This window comes from Ciconia boyciana, chromosome 5 (genome assembly GCF_034638445.1).
Source record: "Ciconia boyciana chromosome 5, ASM3463844v1, whole genome shotgun sequence".
NCBI classification, from domain to species: domain Eukaryota; kingdom Metazoa; phylum Chordata; class Aves; order Ciconiiformes; family Ciconiidae; genus Ciconia; species Ciconia boyciana.
In genome coordinates, this window is record NC_132938.1 from 69427396 (window position 1) to 69448252 (window position 20857).

At 36.7% G+C, this 20857-nt stretch overlaps 1 protein-coding gene across 6 annotated transcripts in view; it reads left to right on the plus strand.

Annotated features, from left to right (window-relative positions):
* OTUD4 (OTU deubiquitinase 4) overlaps positions 1 to 20857 on the plus strand; it is a 35158-nt gene that overhangs the window by 7804 nt on the left and 6497 nt on the right. For 2 of the 6 annotated variants that reach the window (XM_072862400.1, XM_072862402.1), the window contains exons 4-19: positions 264 to 314; positions 2207 to 2253; positions 5564 to 5636; positions 6121 to 6202; positions 7000 to 7144; positions 9098 to 9155; positions 9540 to 9657; positions 9891 to 9955; positions 12028 to 12128; positions 13496 to 13620; positions 13722 to 13902; positions 15114 to 15279; positions 16664 to 16784; positions 18839 to 18894; positions 19448 to 19606; positions 20187 to 20325. In XM_072862400.1, coding sequence (XP_072718501.1) covers positions 264 to 314; positions 2207 to 2253; positions 5564 to 5636; positions 6121 to 6202; positions 7000 to 7144; positions 9098 to 9155; positions 9540 to 9657; positions 9891 to 9955; positions 12028 to 12128; positions 13496 to 13620; positions 13722 to 13902; positions 15114 to 15279; positions 16664 to 16784; positions 18839 to 18894; positions 19448 to 19606; positions 20187 to 20325 — 1687 coding nt within the window. The remainder of the gene's footprint in view (positions 1 to 263; positions 315 to 2206; positions 2254 to 5563; positions 5637 to 6120; positions 6203 to 6999; positions 7145 to 9097; positions 9156 to 9539; positions 9658 to 9890; positions 9956 to 12027; positions 12129 to 13495; positions 13621 to 13721; positions 13903 to 15113; positions 15280 to 16663; positions 16785 to 18838; positions 18895 to 19447; positions 19607 to 20186; positions 20326 to 20857) is intronic. The other 4 variants (XM_072862403.1, XM_072862401.1, XM_072862404.1 and 1 more) reach the window with 4 other exon arrangements.

The window sequence follows — 20857 nt, forward strand, 5'->3', positions numbered from 1 at the left end:
TGGGTTTTTTGTTTGTTTGTTTTGTTTTGGATTGTGTGATGACTGCAAAAGCTGTTTATGTGGTTATTTTCTGGAATGCAGACCTATATGTTTGACCATTTATTCCCTCATCTCTACATTGCTTTATACTTAGATTGTAAGCTCTTTGAGAGCAGGATAGTATTAAATTTCAAATGGTACATTCCCATTGGTACAGTGGGTCATAGACTGGGGATTCTATATGCTTCGCTAATAAAAATAATTATTACTTTTTTTTAATACAGTTCATAGAGGGGCCATTTGAAGAGTATTTAAAATGTTTGGAAAATCCACAGGTATGTTAAACTCTATTTATAATAGAAAGCAGTATTTTTGTTGAAGTTAATGGGTAATTGGGATTTTTTTCTCACAAATGTTTTTGACTGAGCTTAAGAGGTTTTTGAATTATGTGAATATATACTTTTATGTGTGTACTGTCTATTGTAAAATGATTTGGGGAATTTTTTTCTATGTCTTGTTTTAAACCTGTTATTCCTCAAAATTGTATCCAAACATTTCTAGCCTCTGCAAATGCCAAGAAACATAGTGTGGCTAGCTTTTTCTTGAAGACAGCCTTGAATAAAGGTCTAAAAATTTAGGTGATGAAGGCACAGTTACTCGTGTAAGGGATTTCATGAACAGCAGCCACAGGCTCTTATGAAGATGCTGATTTGAAGCAAATTTTTTTTTTCCCCCAATTTAATTTTAATATTTTTATTAAGGAGTTAACAATTTGTGTAAGCTGAGGGGAGAGAAAAAGAGAACTATGTAGTACAACATTGCAAAATCTGTTTAATTTTTTTAAGTGCTTGTATATAAACTCTACTAAATTTCCCCTCCTAGAAATCAAAGCATGATTCCCCCCCTCCCCCCACCATGCCTACAGCATCCCTAGTTAGAATGGCTAACCAGATGGTTCTTTATTTCAGTTTCCAAAATGAGCGGTGGAAGGAAGAAAAAAGTGGGTGTTGGCCTATTCTGCTTCTGTCTTGCTTTGTTTATTCTAGGATTTTTAATTGCAAAGCTTTGTTAGTCAAATCCTGGGGTTATATGCTATTCTAAATGGTAAATCAGGCCGTTTTCCAGTAGAACTTATTCTGAACCGAACTATGCCAATGTGAATGGTTTACAGCACTACACTGTGTGTAAGGAAAATGTCTTTTTCGTAGATGTCTACTAATGTTTAAAAAAATCTTACTGAAAAATAAAGCATACAGTAGCTTTTTTACATTATCAGAGAAATTAATATTGTTATTCTATATTTGAAAATTGTCATGAGGATTTAAAAAATTATTTAAAAAAAATTGAACTGCTACAAATTCCTGCCCCAAACTTAATTTCAGTAATTTTTAATTTAGTAAGAATTTAAAAAAGAAAAAAAACAGTTAAAAAAAAAAAGAGAAGAATCTAGTCACATCCTACTGGAGCACAGTACAGCGGTTAGGCTGGTAATGGAAGAAACAACTTTTACTTTTCTATGATTTGAGTCTGGGTTGTGGTATTACTGACACTTCAGTGTTTAACAGCTTTAAAGGGCAGATTTTTGATCTTCAGGTATCGATATACAGCTGCTTGCATGAGAAATGCAACTATCACAAGTTTAATTTGGGTGTTTGGAAATGGTCTGTCTACTTTGTGTTGGAGCACAAGACTGTGTCAAGATAGTTTTATGGAAGTTATCTGTGTTTCAGGCATGAGGGTTAAGCTTCAAGGTTCTTTTTCCATTTCATCTATAGCTAAAGGCCCACAAAACCAGACAGTTTTGAAGGTAGAGATTTTTAAAAGCACTTGATAAATCTCACACTCACTTTTTTCAAAAATCATTTTGAAAAGCTAGGCTGCTGTTTAACAAAAAAACCCCAACCTAAAACACCACTGTATCACCTTTCAAAATCATACTCTTCAATGACAGATCTGCATTTATGTGATTGGTTTTAGTTCTCTCAGTCTTCATACTGATTAGTTTCTACTTTGGGAAAAAATCCCTCTAGCTTGTACCCCTTAATGTTACTGGAATAGTTATTGTTATTTCAGAAAACGTTCAAATACAGTCAAAGTGTCTCAGCTGAACTCCAGACTCAGTGATGGGGTTTTTTTGACAATAATTTATTGCTTCTCTTGATGTACACATGAGGAAGTGTAATAATTGTGTGTTTGATTGAACTTTCATTTTTTTTTTTCGATACAGGAATGGGTTGGACAAGTAGAAATAAGTGCCCTTTCTCTTATGTACAAGTAAGAAAACCTTTAAATATGTTTTATTGAGATCAGTTCAGTTGTCTTGTTAGTTAATGAGTTGGAATAGCAAAGATGGAATTATATGTTATACCGTAGTTCTTCAGAAAATCACAAATATGCTTTGAAAATTGCAGCTGTCAAGGTATCAAATAAAAATAGAAAAGTGAGCTTTGAAAATGACATTTAATCTGGGATTTTGAATGCAGGTTTGCGATAATGTCATGCATCTCACCTGCACAACTAATTGTGGGTAGAGTCATACAGTTCATATTTTGTTAATTTTCATAGCTTAATTTTTCTGTTAAAATTGCTTTTCTTATTTCTCACCAAGGCTTTAATATTAACACTATTGCTATGTGGTGGGCTGTACCCATTTCTTTATTACCTCTGTACAAATGCTCTGATGTAGCTTAGTGATGTGAGTATTGTAGGCTGTATGCTAGAAAGCTGTTCTCACACCTCCCCTGGTATGGAGTTGTATGTACTGGTATAAGACTACCTGGTGTACTGCTGTAGCTTATTCTATTTTTTGTATAAATTTTCCTTTCTCCACCCTATCAGTATAGATGAAATAGTACGAGTTTGTCAAGGGCCATAGCTTGAGCTATTCTTAATAAATGTTTCGGTATTTGTGCATAGACAAACATTCCTCTTGGTGATGACCAGTTTTGCTGATGTGTTTTTATTAGATATAATCCTATATATTAATCTTTCTTCACAAAGTAGTATAAAACAATATGCTGAATATTTATAACTGCTTTCTTATTACTGTGTAAAGGAATGAGCAATGTACAGCATCTTCTCTCCCTGCTGTTTCTAAACCAGTTAAAATTCAATATTTCAGAATGCTTATGTAAATTAGTGACTTTCTTTGTACTCTGACTCTTGATGACACAGTTGATAAGAGGAAAGAAACAAACTAGTTAAATTACTTTCAGGTACTTAGATGAGTGCTAAGTGTGGGAAATTGCATGAAATTCTATCTCTGCAGTTTATGTAGTTAATGGGACAGTTTAGAGTTGCACGTGCTGCATAGGTGGAACAGGACTGAACTGAAAGTCAGAGTAAGGTTTGGCTGAAGAGACTTAAAGAGAAGGTCTGATGGTTAGATTGAGACAGGGTGTAGAGGGACGTAACTCAAGTCAACAAAATTGCATGCTTTATTGGAACTGTATGGTTGTGGTCTTCTGTTTGTTGTATTTCTGGCCATGAGAAATGTATTCTCATGAAATAGAAGCAGTTTATTTTGAAGTCATGATACCTTGGTATCCAGGACCACAGCTGATAAATGAATACAGAGACAAATCCTGGTTGATAATAGTATTTTTTAGATTTCCCTTGGAAGCGTGAGGAGGCTTTTGTGGCATAGTTGCAACTCCATGTAGTGTTTCACTGCAGAGTTGAACACAACAGTTGTTGTGTTCAACTGCCATGCTTGTTTTGGGAAGACTGGCTTCCATTAAAAAGGCAATTTAGAGGCTCTGGGAAAGTAGCAATGGTGATGAAGGTTGGGAGAAAGAGTTGCTTCCCTTTCTGCATGCTGGCAGATTCAAGGAAAGCAGAAGTATGAATTTCCTGTTTGTGCCAAGTGGAGAAGTGAGAGAGTTTTAAACTTTTCAAGCATAGGATAGAAAGGCAGCGTGAATAGGTTTGTTTTCATTTCCACTCCTCAGATCTGTCACAAGTATAATTTGGTTATCTAGTAAATTTTCCTTGCCTCCCTGAAGCGGGTGGGTCCCTGAGCTATAAAATTCTTTTCCTCTCAGAATTGCTTTTTCTGAGTTGCTGTAGAAAGGTGTGGTTTTTTAATCTAAAAACTGCACCTGTGAATATACTTAATCATTTTGCAAGACTAATTAAACTTTTGCTTGTGTGAGCAAGCAAGAAGTTGAAGGAAGTGATAGGTTGTCAAGCAAAGAACGCAAAGGGAGGATTATGGATAAAACAGAAAATAATTAAATTTAAGATCATGACAGAGATTGATTATAGCAGAAAAACAAGTAGCAACATTGATAGTCTTTCAGTTTTTAGAAAATAAAAAAACAAATAGCATGTCACGTCAGTATCAGTTGTGGGTTTTCCTGTATTTGTCACTTTATATCCTGTTCAACTTTTTATGGTTTTTAATCTAACAAGATAAAAGAATTGTAAGTGTGGAGTGTAAATTCTAAATTTGCTTAACTGTAGTAGCTCAACTCTTCATTTATGGTATTTTTAATCCTCTTAAATGTAATGAGGTACCGAAACTTAGTTTGCAGCGATTCAAACTCTTCTAAACCTGTTTTGAAAAACTATGCTGGACTGGCACCCTTGATGATGCGTATCTGCCAACACTGCAACAGCACGCTGTCTGCTGGTTCGGTCCAAGCTTCCCGAAAAGTTTGATTCCATTCTGTCAGTTGAAGAGACAACAGAGGGGTTTCTTTGCCACTTTAAATCCAGCAATTTGAGTCTAACGAACACAATGTGCTGTTTGACTCCAGACTTGCTGGAGTCTTTGTCCAAAGAGAAAGGGAAACTGAGCCTTCTGAATGTCTTTTTTGCAGGGTATTATCCATTTTAAAATGCAGGAAAAGATTCTCCTCGCTGCATGTGGAAAAAAAACTGGGACATGTGGAGGGCATGATTTTCAGAGGTGGTGGAGACTTGGTTATAATAGCTGATACTCAGGCAATGCCCACTGACGGTTTCTTGGGCTTTTGGCATGCTCCTTAGTGGCTCAGCTGCCACAGCGTGCTGTTTGGGGGCAGAAATGTTGTGTGGACCCTTCTGAGCACGAGAACTTGGTTTCGGAGGCAAGAAGAGTTTCTGAGTACAGGCATGGGCTGATCTGTTAGCTGGCCTCTGTGCCCAAAAGGGTTCTCGCACGCATGTAATCAGTCTGCTAGTACAGGTTTAGCCTAAGCCATTGCTCACCTTCTGGAAACTTATCACTGTTTCCTGTCTCTGTTCGTAAAACCAACCTCCTCTTTGTTCTGGTGGGTTTTGAAATGGCAAAGTGTAATGAATTTCTCCAGGACTGAGGAGCCATCATCTTTCTAGACACAGCTCCAGGAAGTGGTGTCTGGAAATTTGTTTTACTTGCTATTGGCTCTGTGCATGCTGTGCCAGCACATCTTATTCTAGTATATGCTTTCATAAAAGTAAGCCTTTTTTTGAGCAGTGATAGTTGTACTCATAATTTTCAGTATTCTTTTCCACTAGGTGTTTTCTGTGGTTATGTATGTTCCTTGAACTTATCAATAAAAACTGGAGTATTCAAGTTATTAATTTTTACATTAGTTCTTAACTGCTACTTTTTTCTCAGGAAAGATTTCATAATATACCGGGAACCAAATGCTTCTCCTTCACATGTAACGGAAAATGGCTTTTCTGATAAGGTAAAAAAAAAATAATTATGGCTGTTGTGAAAGGCTGAATTAAGACTACTCTATAAACAGCAAATAATTTCATGTGAGTTTTATTATTTAGCGCAATTAAATGTTCTGAGAATTCAATTTTAACAATTTCTTTTGTACATATTTGAGGCAGCTATTCTGTTAATATATGTATTACTTATTTTTAAATAGATGGTCCATATTTGGGGTGTGGTATATCTTCCTAGTAATATAAAATTCTGTAAAAATCAATTTACAAGTGCTAACTCACGTAGCTACCTCTATCTTAAATTCTTTTTGACTTTTGGTCAAATTCTTTTTGGTTTAAAGAACATCTACTAAACATTTTGATCGTTTTATTGATACTTTCAGATCCTCAGAGATAACAAAGCACATTGGTATGTTAAATTGAATTTTAAAGGTAGTGCTCATATGACAAATCAAGTGAGAGGCAAAACCTAAAATATCTGTACGATTTTTGTAACAGGTATTGCTGTGCTTCTCAAATGGAAACCACTATGATATTGTTTATCCCATAGAGTATTCGGAAAAGGCTGCTCTGTGCCAGTGTAAGTATTATGTTGATTAGTTAAAAGCACGTATTTTTACCAAAAATATTAAAATTATCACCATCAGGTTTCAGGAAAAGGCTCTATATGAAAGTTTTTTTTATAGTCATTCTTTAGTACCTTAGTTTTCCACTTGAATTGTCAATGACTGTATGATTTTGCAAGAGCATGAATTCTATTGTGTCCTGATTCTTGACAAAGCGGATTATATACCAAGAGGAGAAGACTTATCTGCGTCTTTCAGTCTGGGTGGTGTAATGTAAACAGAAAATGTTGGTGTACTAATTTATAATCTGTTGCATTGTCTTTGGTCAGCATTCTAGTATTAATTTTGTATTTCAGTCTGTTAGAAAACAAATTGTTTGCATTAAAACTATCCTTGCATGTGTAACTTGTCACAGAAACCATGGGGGTAACATGTGCAAAAAATAACTGTCTTCATGGATTATTGTTTTCCTTACTAGATTGCAGAAATGCCCAAAGGTTTGATGGGTCACTGTGACACTCCCTACAAGGATTCTCATTCTTCATGAATACTCTGCCTATGTGCAGAGTTATAAGGCTAAGGCCAAATTTGCCTGTCAAGAGACCTCATTTCTAGTAGTTTCATGCATACCTATTAAGCCATAGTAGCTGCAGCTGGTTTTGCTTCTAATGCCTTCACTGCTTCAGTTAACACATCAAAATGCTTGCTTGCTTTGATTGAAGTCATTTGAAATGCATCTGTAATGGTGGTGTAAAATCTCATTTACCTTGTAACTGATTTTGCCCTTCTGCTTTCTCCTCCCCTTCCCCAGCTCTGCTGTATGAGTTGCTGTATGAGAAAGTATTTGATACGGATGTAAAGAAAATCATAGCAGAACTTAGTGCTGTTGGTGTGACAGAGGAAAGTAATGGTAGCAGTGAAGTATCTGCTTCAGATTCAGAAGATGATAACTACAGGTAAATGCAATTTAAAAGTTAATGTAAGATGCCTGTGAGTAATACATGGTAAATGAGTTTTCTGAATTTCTGGTGGGTAGTAGAATCTAACAGGGTTGAAAACCTTTACAAATTACTAAGAAGAGAAACACAAAGGGGTAAGGTTAGAACTATGAAAGAATGAAATACGTAATCTTCACTGTACCTAAGGACAGGGTTCTGGTTCCTCTGTTTTTCCTGCAGTCTAGCTTTGGGTCTCTTTACATGATGGAATATTGCCATTGCAACATGTCCCTCTTCCCGTTTAAAATAGCAGAATCCCCTGGGAGAATTGTCAGGGTGCCAGTTTGGCGTGGTAAACTCCATGAGAATGACTTGGCTCACTCTTGCAACTGGGTAGAGTTACAGGAATCTAATCCAAGTTGTGTTGCTCCCACATCTTGGGGCTGAAATGCCTGCTTGAGATGTAGCTAATGGAGAAATACAGATGTAGCTTGCTCCATTTTGTTCCTTGATCTTTATGAAGTGATTATATTTGTGGGTTTATATTCCTTTTGCTGGACCTGGATGCTCTAGCTAGCTTTGAGGTTTTGACCTACTGATTCTTTTTGCACAGTAAGTCTTTGACAGTGCCATTTTTGCATTTACGTATTGGCAGTTTTTCTTCTATTTAATACTGTTCTTAAAACCCTGGCTCGTATGAAATTCCATTGAAGCCATGGAGATTATGCTATATTAGTGCATCATGTCCCCTCTTCCTGCTGAATGTCATTAAAGTCCTTCTGGGGGCTCTGCTGTAGTCTGTGTGGCACATGGCAGAAGAAATTCTTTGAGATGTTGGGAGCTGTGTTTTTTTCCTCAAGCTGAAAACAACAGAAAGGAAGATGACAGAAATCACCACAGAAAGAAAACTAAGTTCTGGGAAAGGGATTAGCTTCCTTTCTTGTTTGGGGAAAAAAAAATACTAGGGAACACTTCCAATTAAAATACGAAGTATTTCTGCCTTGGGGAATGATTATTATGGTTAAATGTCAGAGAGTGGAAATCTTCTCTATCCCTTTCTGTTCTTGGAGCTTTCCTGGGCCTCATGCAGTAGCATTACCCTGTATCTTTGGGATTCATAAGAAAATATACTGCTAACCTCCATAGCACCTTTGTAAATGAAGGTCATATACTCAGTTGACACTGTCAAACTCCATGTTTTTTATTTAAACCGTATGTCTTATGATGCAAGAGCTAGTGTGTGTGACTCTTGACGTCGTTAACCCAAACTACAAACACTTTGCTGTGTTTATGAAGTCTTTAAATTTTTTTGCTTGTCTTAATGAAACAAGCTGAAGTCAACTTTACTTAGTTTTCCAGATCTTTTTCATTTTATAAATGTGAACTTTTCAATTATGTTGTTATTAAATGTAATAGTTTATTTTGGTTTTAGGAGAAATTAATGCTGACAGTTGCCTACAACTGCTGTGGGGAGAAATAGTTGTTTTTTCTCTGTGAAAGAAATTTTCCAGTGATGTCAGGTGTGGAAAATAAGAGTAAATTAGGGTGCCTGATGCCAATTAACTAATGGACTGGTTTTTGGTTTTGAGGGTTTTTTGGTGTGTGTGTCTGCTTTTGCTACATTTTTCTTGCAAAAATTTTAAAGGAATTTTTTTTCCCTTGCCTGCCCCACCCCCCCTTTTTTTTTCTTAAGTGATGGCTAAGTCAGTACACATAAGTTAGACTTCCTAAAACTTGTACTTAGAAACAAAAGTCTTATTTTTAGCTTTATATGATATAGAAATGTAGTACTTGTTTTAGACTTAGCTTTTTCATTTTAAGAGGTGAAGATGTTCTGTGGTATGCTTATTGTGGAAAAATATGTAGAGAGTCGTAGTTTCAGTATTTTTATCCACTTCCAAGATGTTTTTTACCTGATTTCCAGGCCTTAGTAATACTGTATTACCACAGCTCGCTTCTGTACTTTTGCAGAAGTAAAGCTACAACAGTTAGTGATATGAATGGATTGAAGTCTCTTTCTGGCAACAAGGTATTTATATGTTAAGATTTATTTTCTTCCTAATAACTTGTACTCTGCTATATTTTTCAGTGTTTAATATTCATGAGAGTATCTTGAGTTTCTAGTTTTCCTAACATGTAATATCTTAAAAACTACTTACTTATTTGAAAAGTAATGTTTGCTTTTGATGTGCCAAAAGGTGGATAGTGTCCTTTTTAATGCTGCTTAGTTCTTAATTTTGTTCTGGTATGGTTAAAAGAACACTATCAAATTATTTTTTCAAAGCTCTTTATGCTTTATGTATTTTCAGCTTCTTTATATTTCAGTTTAAAGCTTGAGCACTATGATTGAAAAATGGAAAACTGTATATCTTTATGTAGTTGGCCATTTAGCACTTTGTTTTGTTTCATACAGCACCTTAAGAGCAATGGGAATCCTACCTTGTTGGTCTTACCTAAAAAAGTTCTTAAATCACTCAATCCATCAGTTTACAGAAATGTTGAATATGATGTTTGGCTCCAATCCAAATGGGGTAAGTAATCAAACACTTAAAAGTTCAAACTTTTGCAAGCTGATATATAAAGTGAAGCCCTCTTGAAGAACAGTGATGCAAATGGCAGTTTGGGTTTAGGCAGTGGTGTTCCTCACATGGGTCAGCATGCAGATTTAGGGCCTGAACTTCTGGTTTGCATTTTTACTGCATCAAGAAAGTAACTCTTTTGCTGTATTTAAACTGACAGTGTATTACTGCTAATGTATTTACAGATCAGCAAAAACAAGATTTTTCTATTGCTGCTGGCATGCAATACTCAGTTGGAGATAAATGTAAAGTAAGTAGTATTGAATTATAGTTTATAGAGACACTAACTTTTTGCTCAAGATGCCAGTTTTCCCTCTGTTAACTATTTTGATATATAATTGGTACTTTCTAAATATTCTTTGCTTGTGTCTTCCAGCTGTGCATATGCTCATTATTTAATTGTTGGTGGTGTTCATGACTTATAGCATACATGTAGAAAAGGCATGTAATAGAACATCTGATCAGTGCAATTTCACTGCATTAAAAAGTCACAAGGTTAACTTCAAGAGTATATTTAATAAGATGACTGTGGGCCTTAATGTTAGGTATACAAATAAGTTTGTGCAGGCTTGCCTCCATGGTGTCTTTACTCGATGTTGTACAGTGCTAGCCTCTGTGTGAGAAGTAGGTGCATTTAGGGCAGTTTACTTGGTTCAGGCTAAGCTCTGTTCTTCTCTTGGTGCTCGTAAGCTTGCTAGTTATTCCCGTGATGTGCAGAAGTGTGGGGTAGGTCTGTTTTACAAAACTAATCATTATCTCCACTGTGTCTTTTGCTGATGGCTGCACTTGCTTTATCACACTGCTGCATGATAAAGTGTTTGCGTGCATACTGTTGCATGATGAAGAATGAAATTTTAGTGTTTTCTGTCATATAGGCTTTTCTTTGGAGAGACCAAAGCCAACATCGTAGCTGTGTATTTATGTTCAACTCTGGAGATAATGATTACTGTCTGTAAACCACATTTGTTCTAATCTCATTACTTTCAAGTAATGGAATACAGCTCACTTTAGTTACTGCAGATCCTGAAGTTTTGGGTGATTCTTTCTCTTGAAGTATTCAAAGTGTGTTACACAATTGCTCTAAATTCTGTTAAAATTTGTAGTATGTATTACTGCTTAAGAAGAAATAAGATTTGCCATTAAATTCTATAGTACTCAAATTTTAGATTAATCTCCTTAGGTGTGCTAGCTAAACTGGTGGTACTTGTTTAAATACAGTTCTTTCTAGGACATTTGACCATCTATTAAAATTATTAATATTAATGTGAAAATATTCAGTTATGTTTATCATGCAGCCTGGGGGCTCTTTCAGTTTGTACTTTTGTGTAATGGAATTAAGCATAGTGAATAAACAGCAGGAAAAACACAGCTCTAAACTTAAAAAAAAAAAAAAAAAAAAAAAAAAAAAAAAAAACCCAACCTCCCCCCCCCAACAAAAAACCCCTGATGTGGAGTTGATTATTGCTTAATAGTACAGGCTTAAAATTTGTATTTAAGACCCTAAGGCTGTCTTGTGTAGTATTTACTAAAGGGTACAGATGATATTAGTAGAAAAAACTCTGGTAATTAACGTACTCTCTCTGTCAAATTTTATATGTACATGGCAAGACAGTAAATATATGGGATAAAAACATGGGAAGGGAAGATGAAGTAAATAGTGAAAAGTGGAGTTGACAATACAACTGGAAAGCCAAATGTTGTAGCAGAACGTTATGAAATTTATTTTATATTTAACAAAAGAATTTTAAGAACATGGAATGTTAGTCAGACAGGTAACACTCTTATCATGTCTGAACAACTTTTTTTTTGTCGTGTTAAAAAATTTTCTGAAGAATAACTTCAGAAATAATTGGCATTCATTATGTTCTTAAACGAAATTTCACTGAAGTTAGTAATGAATTTTTCTTTTCTTTACATAGATTTTTAACAAGGAAAAGCTTTGGGTTTTATTCTAAGAGAAAGTGTTTTCAGTAAAGCTGGAAAGCCTTGATACGCTGATTACTTTTAACTTTCTCATGTAGTTTTGAAAGCCGTGTTTCATTAAGTACTGTTACCCAGCAAGCTTTCTGTTTGGTTTCTGTTTGGTTTTTGTTTTGTTTTTGTTTTGTTAATAGTATTTTTATTTCTTTTTGAATAAGGGATATGGATTGAAGACTTGCTTTTGATACACTTACTGAATTACATGATGTTTATTTCTCAGGTCTTCTGTTGCCCAGAGGAAAAGTTCTATTTTTGACATTGCTGATATTTGAAAGAGTTCCATCCTCTCATTGTCATCTTTGACACTAATGCACCTTTTTTTCTTATTCTTTTTCCTTATAGGTGCGCTTAGACCATAATGGGAAATTTTATAATGCCCATATTCAAGAAGTTTGTTCAGAGAATGGGCCAGTTGTTGTATTTGTAGAAGAGCTTGGAGCAAAGTAAGTGGTTAATCTCTTTTGGAAAAGTGCCAAACTGAACCTTGGTAATGGCAGCATTACTTTAGTTCAGAGTTAATATCAGCCCCTGAAGTGTACCACCTTCTTTACTTGAAGCAGTACTACCACAAAATTGTTAAGAAAACAACATACTAAATAAAAAAAAGGAGAAAACGGTTCTGTGTCAATTGTCACTTCAGAATTTTTTCTTTAGTGCTAAGTAGTCTGGATTTTACTTGCAGAGTAAAACAGTAACTATGTTAGTATTAGAATTTTTTTTTCCACCAGTTTCAGTCCTAAACAGATTGACACCATTCTAGTTAAGTGTTGCTGCTTGTGCTTAATTATTAGATGCTAGATTTGTGACAAGCTTTTCATATTAAAAGGTCCATCAAAGCACCTAGCTTCTCTGATGGTGGTTTAGCTCTGCCTGATTTCATACAGAGAGTGCCAAGTTGCTGTTTAGATCAGTGTCACCTTTGCCCTACCTTGGGACAAACTAAGTGTTTAAAGTTGTGGTGAGGGTTGCAGGGCGCTTCTGTGTGGTGTTGGTTGCCTTTTTTGTTGGCTCTTTTCTGGGGCGGTAGTGTTGGTGGTTTTGGTTGTTTGGGGGGGTGGGAGTTTTTTGTTTTTTGGGGGGGGGGCGGTGGTTTGAGACATCTTGAGCTCTGTTGTAAGTTCTTTAAGTCTTCTGGGGCAAAAAAACAGCCCACAGTTGAGTGTAGTTTGGGAAGAGGAAACACTTTCAGTCAAGGTAAATGAGGGAAGGAGAAAGATGCCCATTAATCTCACGTGATCTCCTTCTGTAAAAAAAAAAAAAGTTGTGAAATCTGAAGATTGTCTCGTAGTTTGTTCCTTTTTTAAATTGAGATTTAACCTGATTTGAACTGTCTGTTATAGATTTGAATGTCTTCCTTTCAAATAATGTAAACAGTTGCTTGGACATCCTACAGCATCCTCCATTAAAAACACAGTAACTGCTCTGGGATATAAACCACCAATATAATGTTTTTCAATTTTGACATCTGTTGCAGTGTTTGTGATAAGTTTATCCAAGTATATTGCTTTTTTCTGATCATTCACCTTTTCTATCTGCCCTGAAGACATTATAATACTCACTTCATACATGGCTGATCATTCTTTACTGGATAAGTTGGCATCAACTTATCAGAGAGTTTTATTTAAAAAAAAAAAGTTTGTTCTTCTTCTACACATTGCTTGAGTGTAATCATAAAGAACAAAGGGCTTTGAATGCAGTGTTCTCAAAAATGGAAAGATCCATCAGTCTTAGTAAACATGTGGTATTAATTTATGCAAGCCCCAGTCTGGTCTTTAAGATATTTTTCCCTCCATAATTCCTTGTTTTGTAGGCATGCTGTCTCACTGAAGAGCCTTAAACCTCTTCCACAGGCCTCTCCTATGGAGGGCTGGAACACTGTGCCAGGGAAGAAGATAAAAAAGTTTTTCCCAACATGGGGGCAGAATGCTCAGCCCGGTAGGACTGTACCTGTCTTTGTGTGGCAGAATCTTTATTGTCCGATGTTTTGTCCCAAAGAGCTTAAAAATGATTAAAAAAAAATCACGTCTTTATCATAGATGCAGATTGCAGAGGGCCAAAGAATCAGAGCAAGTCAATAAAACCCCAGTCAGCACTACCTCCGCGACTTCAGCATACTGTGGGAACCAGGCAGCATCAGTTCTTATGTTCTGGACCCCAACCTCATCAGACCTCAACTGAGCAAAAAGCTCCAGGCAGGAATCCTTCCCAAACTGTAAGGTAAAACTGCAAATAACATCTTCCTTATCGTGAATGCTAGCTGAGCTTCTTGGAGCCCAGTTGCCTGCTTCAGATGCTTCCAACGTGCTCTTTTGAAATATGTTGCCATTGAATTCTTAAGAAGTGTTCCAAGTCCTTAAGAATACACACAAGCACAAGAAAAAGAATTACCTTTTTTTTTTTTTTACATTTTCAAACATTTTTCAAAATTGCTGCCATCGTGAGCTCCCACTTTTTTCCTTGCATGGCAGCATCTCCCCTGGAAGCACCATACAAAAGCTGCAGTTTCTTCTTGGAAAGTGGATGTTTTTTTTTTATTTCTGGTTGGGGCTGAAGCAATGTTGCATGTAGCACTTCTTGGGCATGGCTAAGATCTTCCCTCAGCTTCTGCAGAACCTGTCATAGAGGACTGCTTCATGTTATGACTGATCGCTTGAAGGAGTACAAGAACAGCATTTTGCCTGCATTTGTTGGTAGTGATTTTTTGACTGACTGTGCTGCTGCAGCAGAGTTTGTTTTCATCGTTGCCACTCTTCTTCTGTCCTATCTAAAAGACTGTTCTGTACTTGGCTACAAACCCAAACTCTTTATGGTCTATTCTGTCGCTCTTCTGTATCATAACTCCTTGTGGAATAAATGGGGCTGGGGTGTCTTTGGAGTCTGCCACATACAACATTTTAAGGGCATTTTTCTTCCACCTTTAACCTACATGAGTATCTTAAAATATTTAGTTAAGTAATTCAGAAAGCTGAAACAGTGATGTTGATTTTGTGTAGTGATGCTTCAGACATTGAAAATTATAATGCATTTTCCCTTTTGTTGTATTTACAGAAATCTTCCCCATCTTTCTCTTGCATGTTCATAGATAGCAGATGGAGGGTAGTCAGTTCTCAGTTGGCACAGAAATGGATTAGATCACTTGATGTAGGCATTTGTTTTTTAATTATGATCTAATTATTACAATTTGTTGTAAAGTCTTTCAAAATTGTATTGAACTGAATAAATCATGGATAAAATCCATTCTTGCCCTTCCTTAAATTTTATGTGTATGGGTAACTTGCAATAGACAGGGATCTGGTATATGTGGAATCACATAAGCAGTGCTATATAATTATCTTCTTTCTTCCTTCTAAACTGTGAGTTTGTATTGTGTTTGATACTGGTGAATTTCTTTGCCAAAGTGATCCTGTTTCATTTTTTTTCTTTTACAGAAAACCAGACCGGGAGAGAACCGAGGATCTGAACCACGGCAGCAGAGATTGTAACTACTTTGGCCTGTCTCCAGAGGAACGCAGGGAGAAACAGGCTATAGAAGAATCTCGCTCGCTTTATGAGATCCAGCAGAGGGATGAACAAGCTTTTCCTGCCCTTTCCAATGTATGCTTTTTTCCGTTGTAATTAACAGTGCATTTTTCATACTTGTCCATGAGCCTTTAATTAGCAAGTGTTGTTTTGCTGTCCTTGCATTACAATACTGTTCAAAAGTTATTTTTGTCACACTCACTTTCTACGTAGAAAGTATATGAACCTACAATGCTTTATATATTCAAGATAAGATACAGACATAGTAGTTTCCCCTGGGAATAATTAATGTCCACCATACACAGTTCTTTAGGCATGTAAATACAGTAGACACATGAGCTTCTGAAGCAGTCGGGTTCTTTCCTCATGTTCCTCCTGTCTTTGGAAGGCTTTGCACTCCCTTACAGTTACTCAGATGTTGTCTTTTTCTTGTATGGTCAGATCAAACTTCAAGGTGAGGACAGAACTTGCTCTGAAGTACAGTTTAATTTAGATGAGAAATAGCTCAGTAAAATGGCACTGTGGTGCGTGAATTTGTATCAGAGGTGACTAGGTGATTGTTTCTGATTTGGTTCACATAAAACCTGTTTTATAAGTGACTTTTCTTTTTAGCCTGAGAACTTACTGGTGTGAGAGCTTGCCTGGTGTCATAAGTAATGCAAATTCTTCGTCAGACTTGCTCTTTTTCTCTTGTGGACCTGAGCTGGCTTCAGTGGACTTGTCTATGTCTGAGGGAAGAATGTAGCCATTAGATTTTGAGAGATTATTCTATTGATGCAATTTTTAAAGAAAGTGGATTGGAGTCTCGGTACATCCAGAGAGCAAGCAGATCCTGTGGGTAAAGAGCTGCTGTCTGCGTAGGTTTATTCTAGAGACGTGTGGGGCTTTTTGGATTTAAATACTAGGGCAAACAGAAACAAGAACCAGGCTTGGAAGGAGTAGGTAAAAGGCCTTAAATCTCTTGCTTTATGGAGGTGACTTCCTGCGCTGTATCTTTCAGTTCTTGATCATTAATTACTTATATTGGTGTAATTGAGAAGGAGTGCACAGCTCTTCTGCGCTGCAAAGAGCAGACTAAGACTGAAGCCTAACCGACAGAGGTTGCGCGCTCTCTCTCTGAGCTGTGGTTAACAGTATGCTGTATTTGCTCATCTGCAGGAGAAGGATGTGATTTTAAAGCAGATATTGTCTGAGTGAAGCAGTTTGTTTGTTTGTCATGTAAACTAATGACGTGAATGCTTTTAAAGGACACTGCAAAATTTAGCAATGAATGAAAGGGTGGATCAATCTGAAGGATACTGATCAAGACTGCTTCCCCCCTCCCCCCCCCCCCTTTCTGCATATCACAGAGATAAGTTTTATATATCATGAAGGCATAGTAGTATCATATCAGATGATGGCAAAGTGTCATGGGACTACTTATGTAAATTCATATTTCTGCTTTTGTAAACTTCTTTAGAATCAGTCACTCTGTCAGGCTGCTACACAGACTGTGGATAATTTAAACCAGAAAAAGTTCTCAAATAATGAGAGAAGGAACAGCAAGTGGACAGCAGAGGTGGAAGAGCAGAAGGATAAAGGTAAAAATAAATGTTTTTATATCAAGACTTTTTTTTGTTTGCTTGTTTTTATTACCAGCCTCAGAATTTATTCAAGATGGGGCATCTGTTTAGGCAATGAGGGGAAAATTATCGTAAGTAATGGTGCCAAACTAAGCTAGATGCAAGGTAGCAAAGGTGTGATTTGGGAAGAAAGTACATGTTTTCCTGCTTTGTGAATGTGGCTGAGAGAGCAGGCTCCTTGCTGGGATTTTTGTAGTAAATGGGAAGAGGAATGAGGGAAATGAAAAGACTATCAGAGCTACCCTAAATTAGATCCTGTTGAAAGTCTAGTGAGTGCAGCAGAAAGTGCCAGTGGGAGGAGTATTAAGAGTGCTTACTGGAGTCAGTTAAGAGAAAAGCAGGTAAAAGTATTCAATGTGGCATGGTTAAGAATTAGCATATAATGGTACAGGAAGGGGAGAAGATGGTGTACAGAAGAGTTGAACACACACACCCCTATCCCCCCGCCCTTCTGTTTACAGTAGAAAGAGCTGTCACATGGTCAAAATTTGTTTGGGTTTTCTCCCTCCCCCCAGTCTGTTATAACATCCTAGCTTCTCTTCATTGACTCTAAGCTTTTCCTCTTCTGTGAGGAAGTGGAACGTGGCAGTAACAGATGAAAGTTGTAGCTGTCAGGAGATGGGTAGTAAATCTTTGCTAAATGTAATGGATAGGTTTTTGGTTTCGTTGGGTTTTTTATTATTATTTTTTAATTTTTTTTTTGTCCTGACGGCTTTGCCATAACTAAACACTGAATTTGATCTTGGGTTCTTCCACTTCTTCCACTTCTTCCTCTTAGAAACTGTTCCTTCCCTCCATTTTTTTTTTTTTTAATTTTTTTGTTCCCTTATCTCTGGCAACAATAGAGGCATTGCTGTTGTGTATTTATGGTGCTTGTGCTCCTTAGTCCCTCTTACAACACGTAATGCCTTCTTGAATGGTCTCACAAGGACTGATGTTACCTATTTTTCATTCTCCAAACATCTGAAAACTTGTTTCACTTGAAAACTTCTTTCATCAGCAATGCCAAAAAGAATGTTCATGTAGAGAAAGCTCTTTACTACAGTGTCATGATAGATTTTGCTGAAGTGCATGGCATGTACAGCTTTCTCTGTTTTTTTGTGATGCTCTGGATTGCATTGTTTCTTCTGAAACTAGTTTAAAAATCCTATGGGAATAAACTGTACTTCCTTCTGAGTATTTAGAGATTCCTGTTGGTGCTTGGGGAATTGGCAGTAATTCTCATAATCAATATTGTTTTAATTTACATTGTTGTCTAGTTGTGATGGTGCATATACTAAGCTTTTAAAAAGTACATATCTATTTAGCAGCTACTGTTAAACTTATGTGCATGAATTTGATTGACAAGCAGTGGTAACCAGATTTGAACATCAGCTAGAATGTGAAGAACTTGTACAGATCTTATTATATGAAGATAATGCCATGACTGTTTTTCAACACTGTCTCCCCGACCAAGTGTTTGGTGCTCAAGAAATTAAATTTTCTGCATCAGTCTGAAAACTTTCTAGATCTTTTGAACCACTGAAACCTTCTAAGCTGATCTATGTTTTACTCAGTCAAAAGTAGACAAGACTTTAAAGCTTCTCTTATCTTAACACTTGAATGTGGAAATGCAGATCAAAACATTTGCACTTTAAGCAAAGTACAAACTTATTTCTTTTTCACTAGGAGGGATGTAGGATGAATGATATATGTTTTAGAGCCAGCTACATTTCTTTCCTGCTTCCCTCAAGCATCACCGAAATGGTTAACAAACATAAGTAAAGAACTCCTGCAGAGCTTTGAAAACCCAGGTTGAAGTAGCTGCTCTATTACTGCCCTAACAACTGTTTATTTTAGGATGCTTTGATCTTTGATAAAAGTTGAAGTTTAAGTTTTTTGAAGTAATATGTGCTGAGGTAGGTTTTGTTTTGAAGGTTTAACTTTGGAAAGACAAACTTTAACTGGCTTAAGTTGTGATAGCCATAAATGGTGTAATGGTTCATTTACTAGGTTATGTCTTGGTGTTACAGAGTCAAATTCCAGGCAGATCCACTTAAGTCAGAAGCTTGAGCCAAATTCATCTGAGGTAATCTTAAAGAAAAGACCAAATTTTTTTTTTAATGTTATTGCTTCTCTGATACATGATTAGCACAGCAATAGCTGCTTTTAGAGCTGTGATTGCTGCTGCTGCTGCTTTACAGCTTTTAGTGAAATACGTCTAAGGTTGGAGGCTTGTATTGCTGTCAGCTTTCCTCAGCCCCTGTAACCCATACTTAGAATCTTTCTCTGCAATCTGAGTTCTCAAATCTGGGCTATCGAGAGCACTTACGAATCTGGATTTGTAATTGCTTAGTACAGTCTGTACTTTCAGTATAATGGGACCACAGAAGATTTGATGTTTACTAATAGCTACTGTGCTAACAGACCATGATTTCTGAAGTTCAGTGAAGATTTGTGGCCTATTGTTGGCTTTTAACCTTTGCTGTCCTTTCAATGAGCAAAATGTTATACTAGTATAATAGTGATTGGGTGCCTAGCCCACTTCATATGTAGTGTGGTTTAATATCTTTGAATGCCTCTTTGTAAAGTAAATCTTACTATTAGACTAGCTGTGTCTGTTGTTTCTAACTTTGCTTTAGAAGAATAGTCAAGATGAGAGTTATCCAAAAGCTTCATCTCCTTTGGAACAAGTAAAAACAGATTCTCCGATTCTTGCTGAGCAAGTAAGAAATGTTTGTTTGATTTCAAAGTTTTCCAGTCAGGAGACTTCAGACAAAGGGGAGCTTCATCACAGCCACGTATGTATTATAATACTGGCTTTTAATTACGTAGTCATTTCTATGGTGATAATGCTAAAAGTTCATATTTGCAGTTAGGAATCTGTTATGTCCAACATAAAGAATGTAAAAGGACAACCCTTGATAGAAAAGTAGAAGTACATCCTTTCTTTTCTGACAGAGGGGTTATTTTGTATCTTTCTGCTAAGATAACTATGCTTTTCACTTCAAATTCTTTACCTTTGCTTTTTCAGGTTTCTCCAAGGTTATTGGTAATCATTTGTGAGGGTGGCTTTTCTTTTGGATGGGAGATACTTAAACTTAATGCTTGTGGAGGTGGTTATAACACTGATGGCTGTCTGTGGTACAGGCACATTCTGGATAGAGCTCTGTGCAGAGTTCTTCACACAGTGATGTAATGTATCTCAGATCTGTCTTATGTATACAGCCTGATATGTTACTAGTTAATATTTGCTATGGTGATGGTGGTAGTCTGGATAATACTGAGTCATCAAGCCTTTTCTGGTAGAAATCAGACACAGCAGGTGTCCCCAGCAGTGGTGATTTAGAATTATTTCATGTGATCTCTTTGTTTTTGTAGAACCTGACAGAATGCTTACCAAGCATAACTCCAACACCCTCACCAGTCTTTTCTGAGGTGCATTTACCTCCAGCAGTGCCTTCTGTACCAGCCATTGTGCCAGCTTGGCCAAGTGAGCCAACAACCTATGGACCAGCAGGTTTGAAGAAATACTAACATAAATGGGAAACTACTAACCCTGAAAAATACTTTAACTGTCTTGCTAGATTGAAGATGCCTCCAGGAGACACTGTTTCATATGACTTCACATTCCAAAGGCAGTCACTTATAGGAATATAGTTTCTTGCTGCTGAAAGCTAGTGAGAGTTCTAGTAGATCTTTGATTGCCCATATGTATAGTTTGCTTTACTCCCCACCTGAAGGTGGAAGAGGGATGCATACTCAATTCTCCGTTTTCCTCCTGAGTGGGAGAGCACTGAGTTTTGAGGGGGCTTATTCTGAGGATCTGCTCAAGGTAGAACACATTGTCAGCATGTTGAAGCTTGATACGTGTTTATGCTCTGTCCCCCATGTAATAAGCTCCTTGATTCACTAAGGACTCAGCTTGGGTCTGGTATGTCTGGAACTAATGAGATCCATTTGGACCTGAGCTGCAAAGCCAGTGTAATGGTTTTTCTATACTGTGCATATCTTCTGATACATGGAATTAGCTTAGATTCAGTATCGCTCGT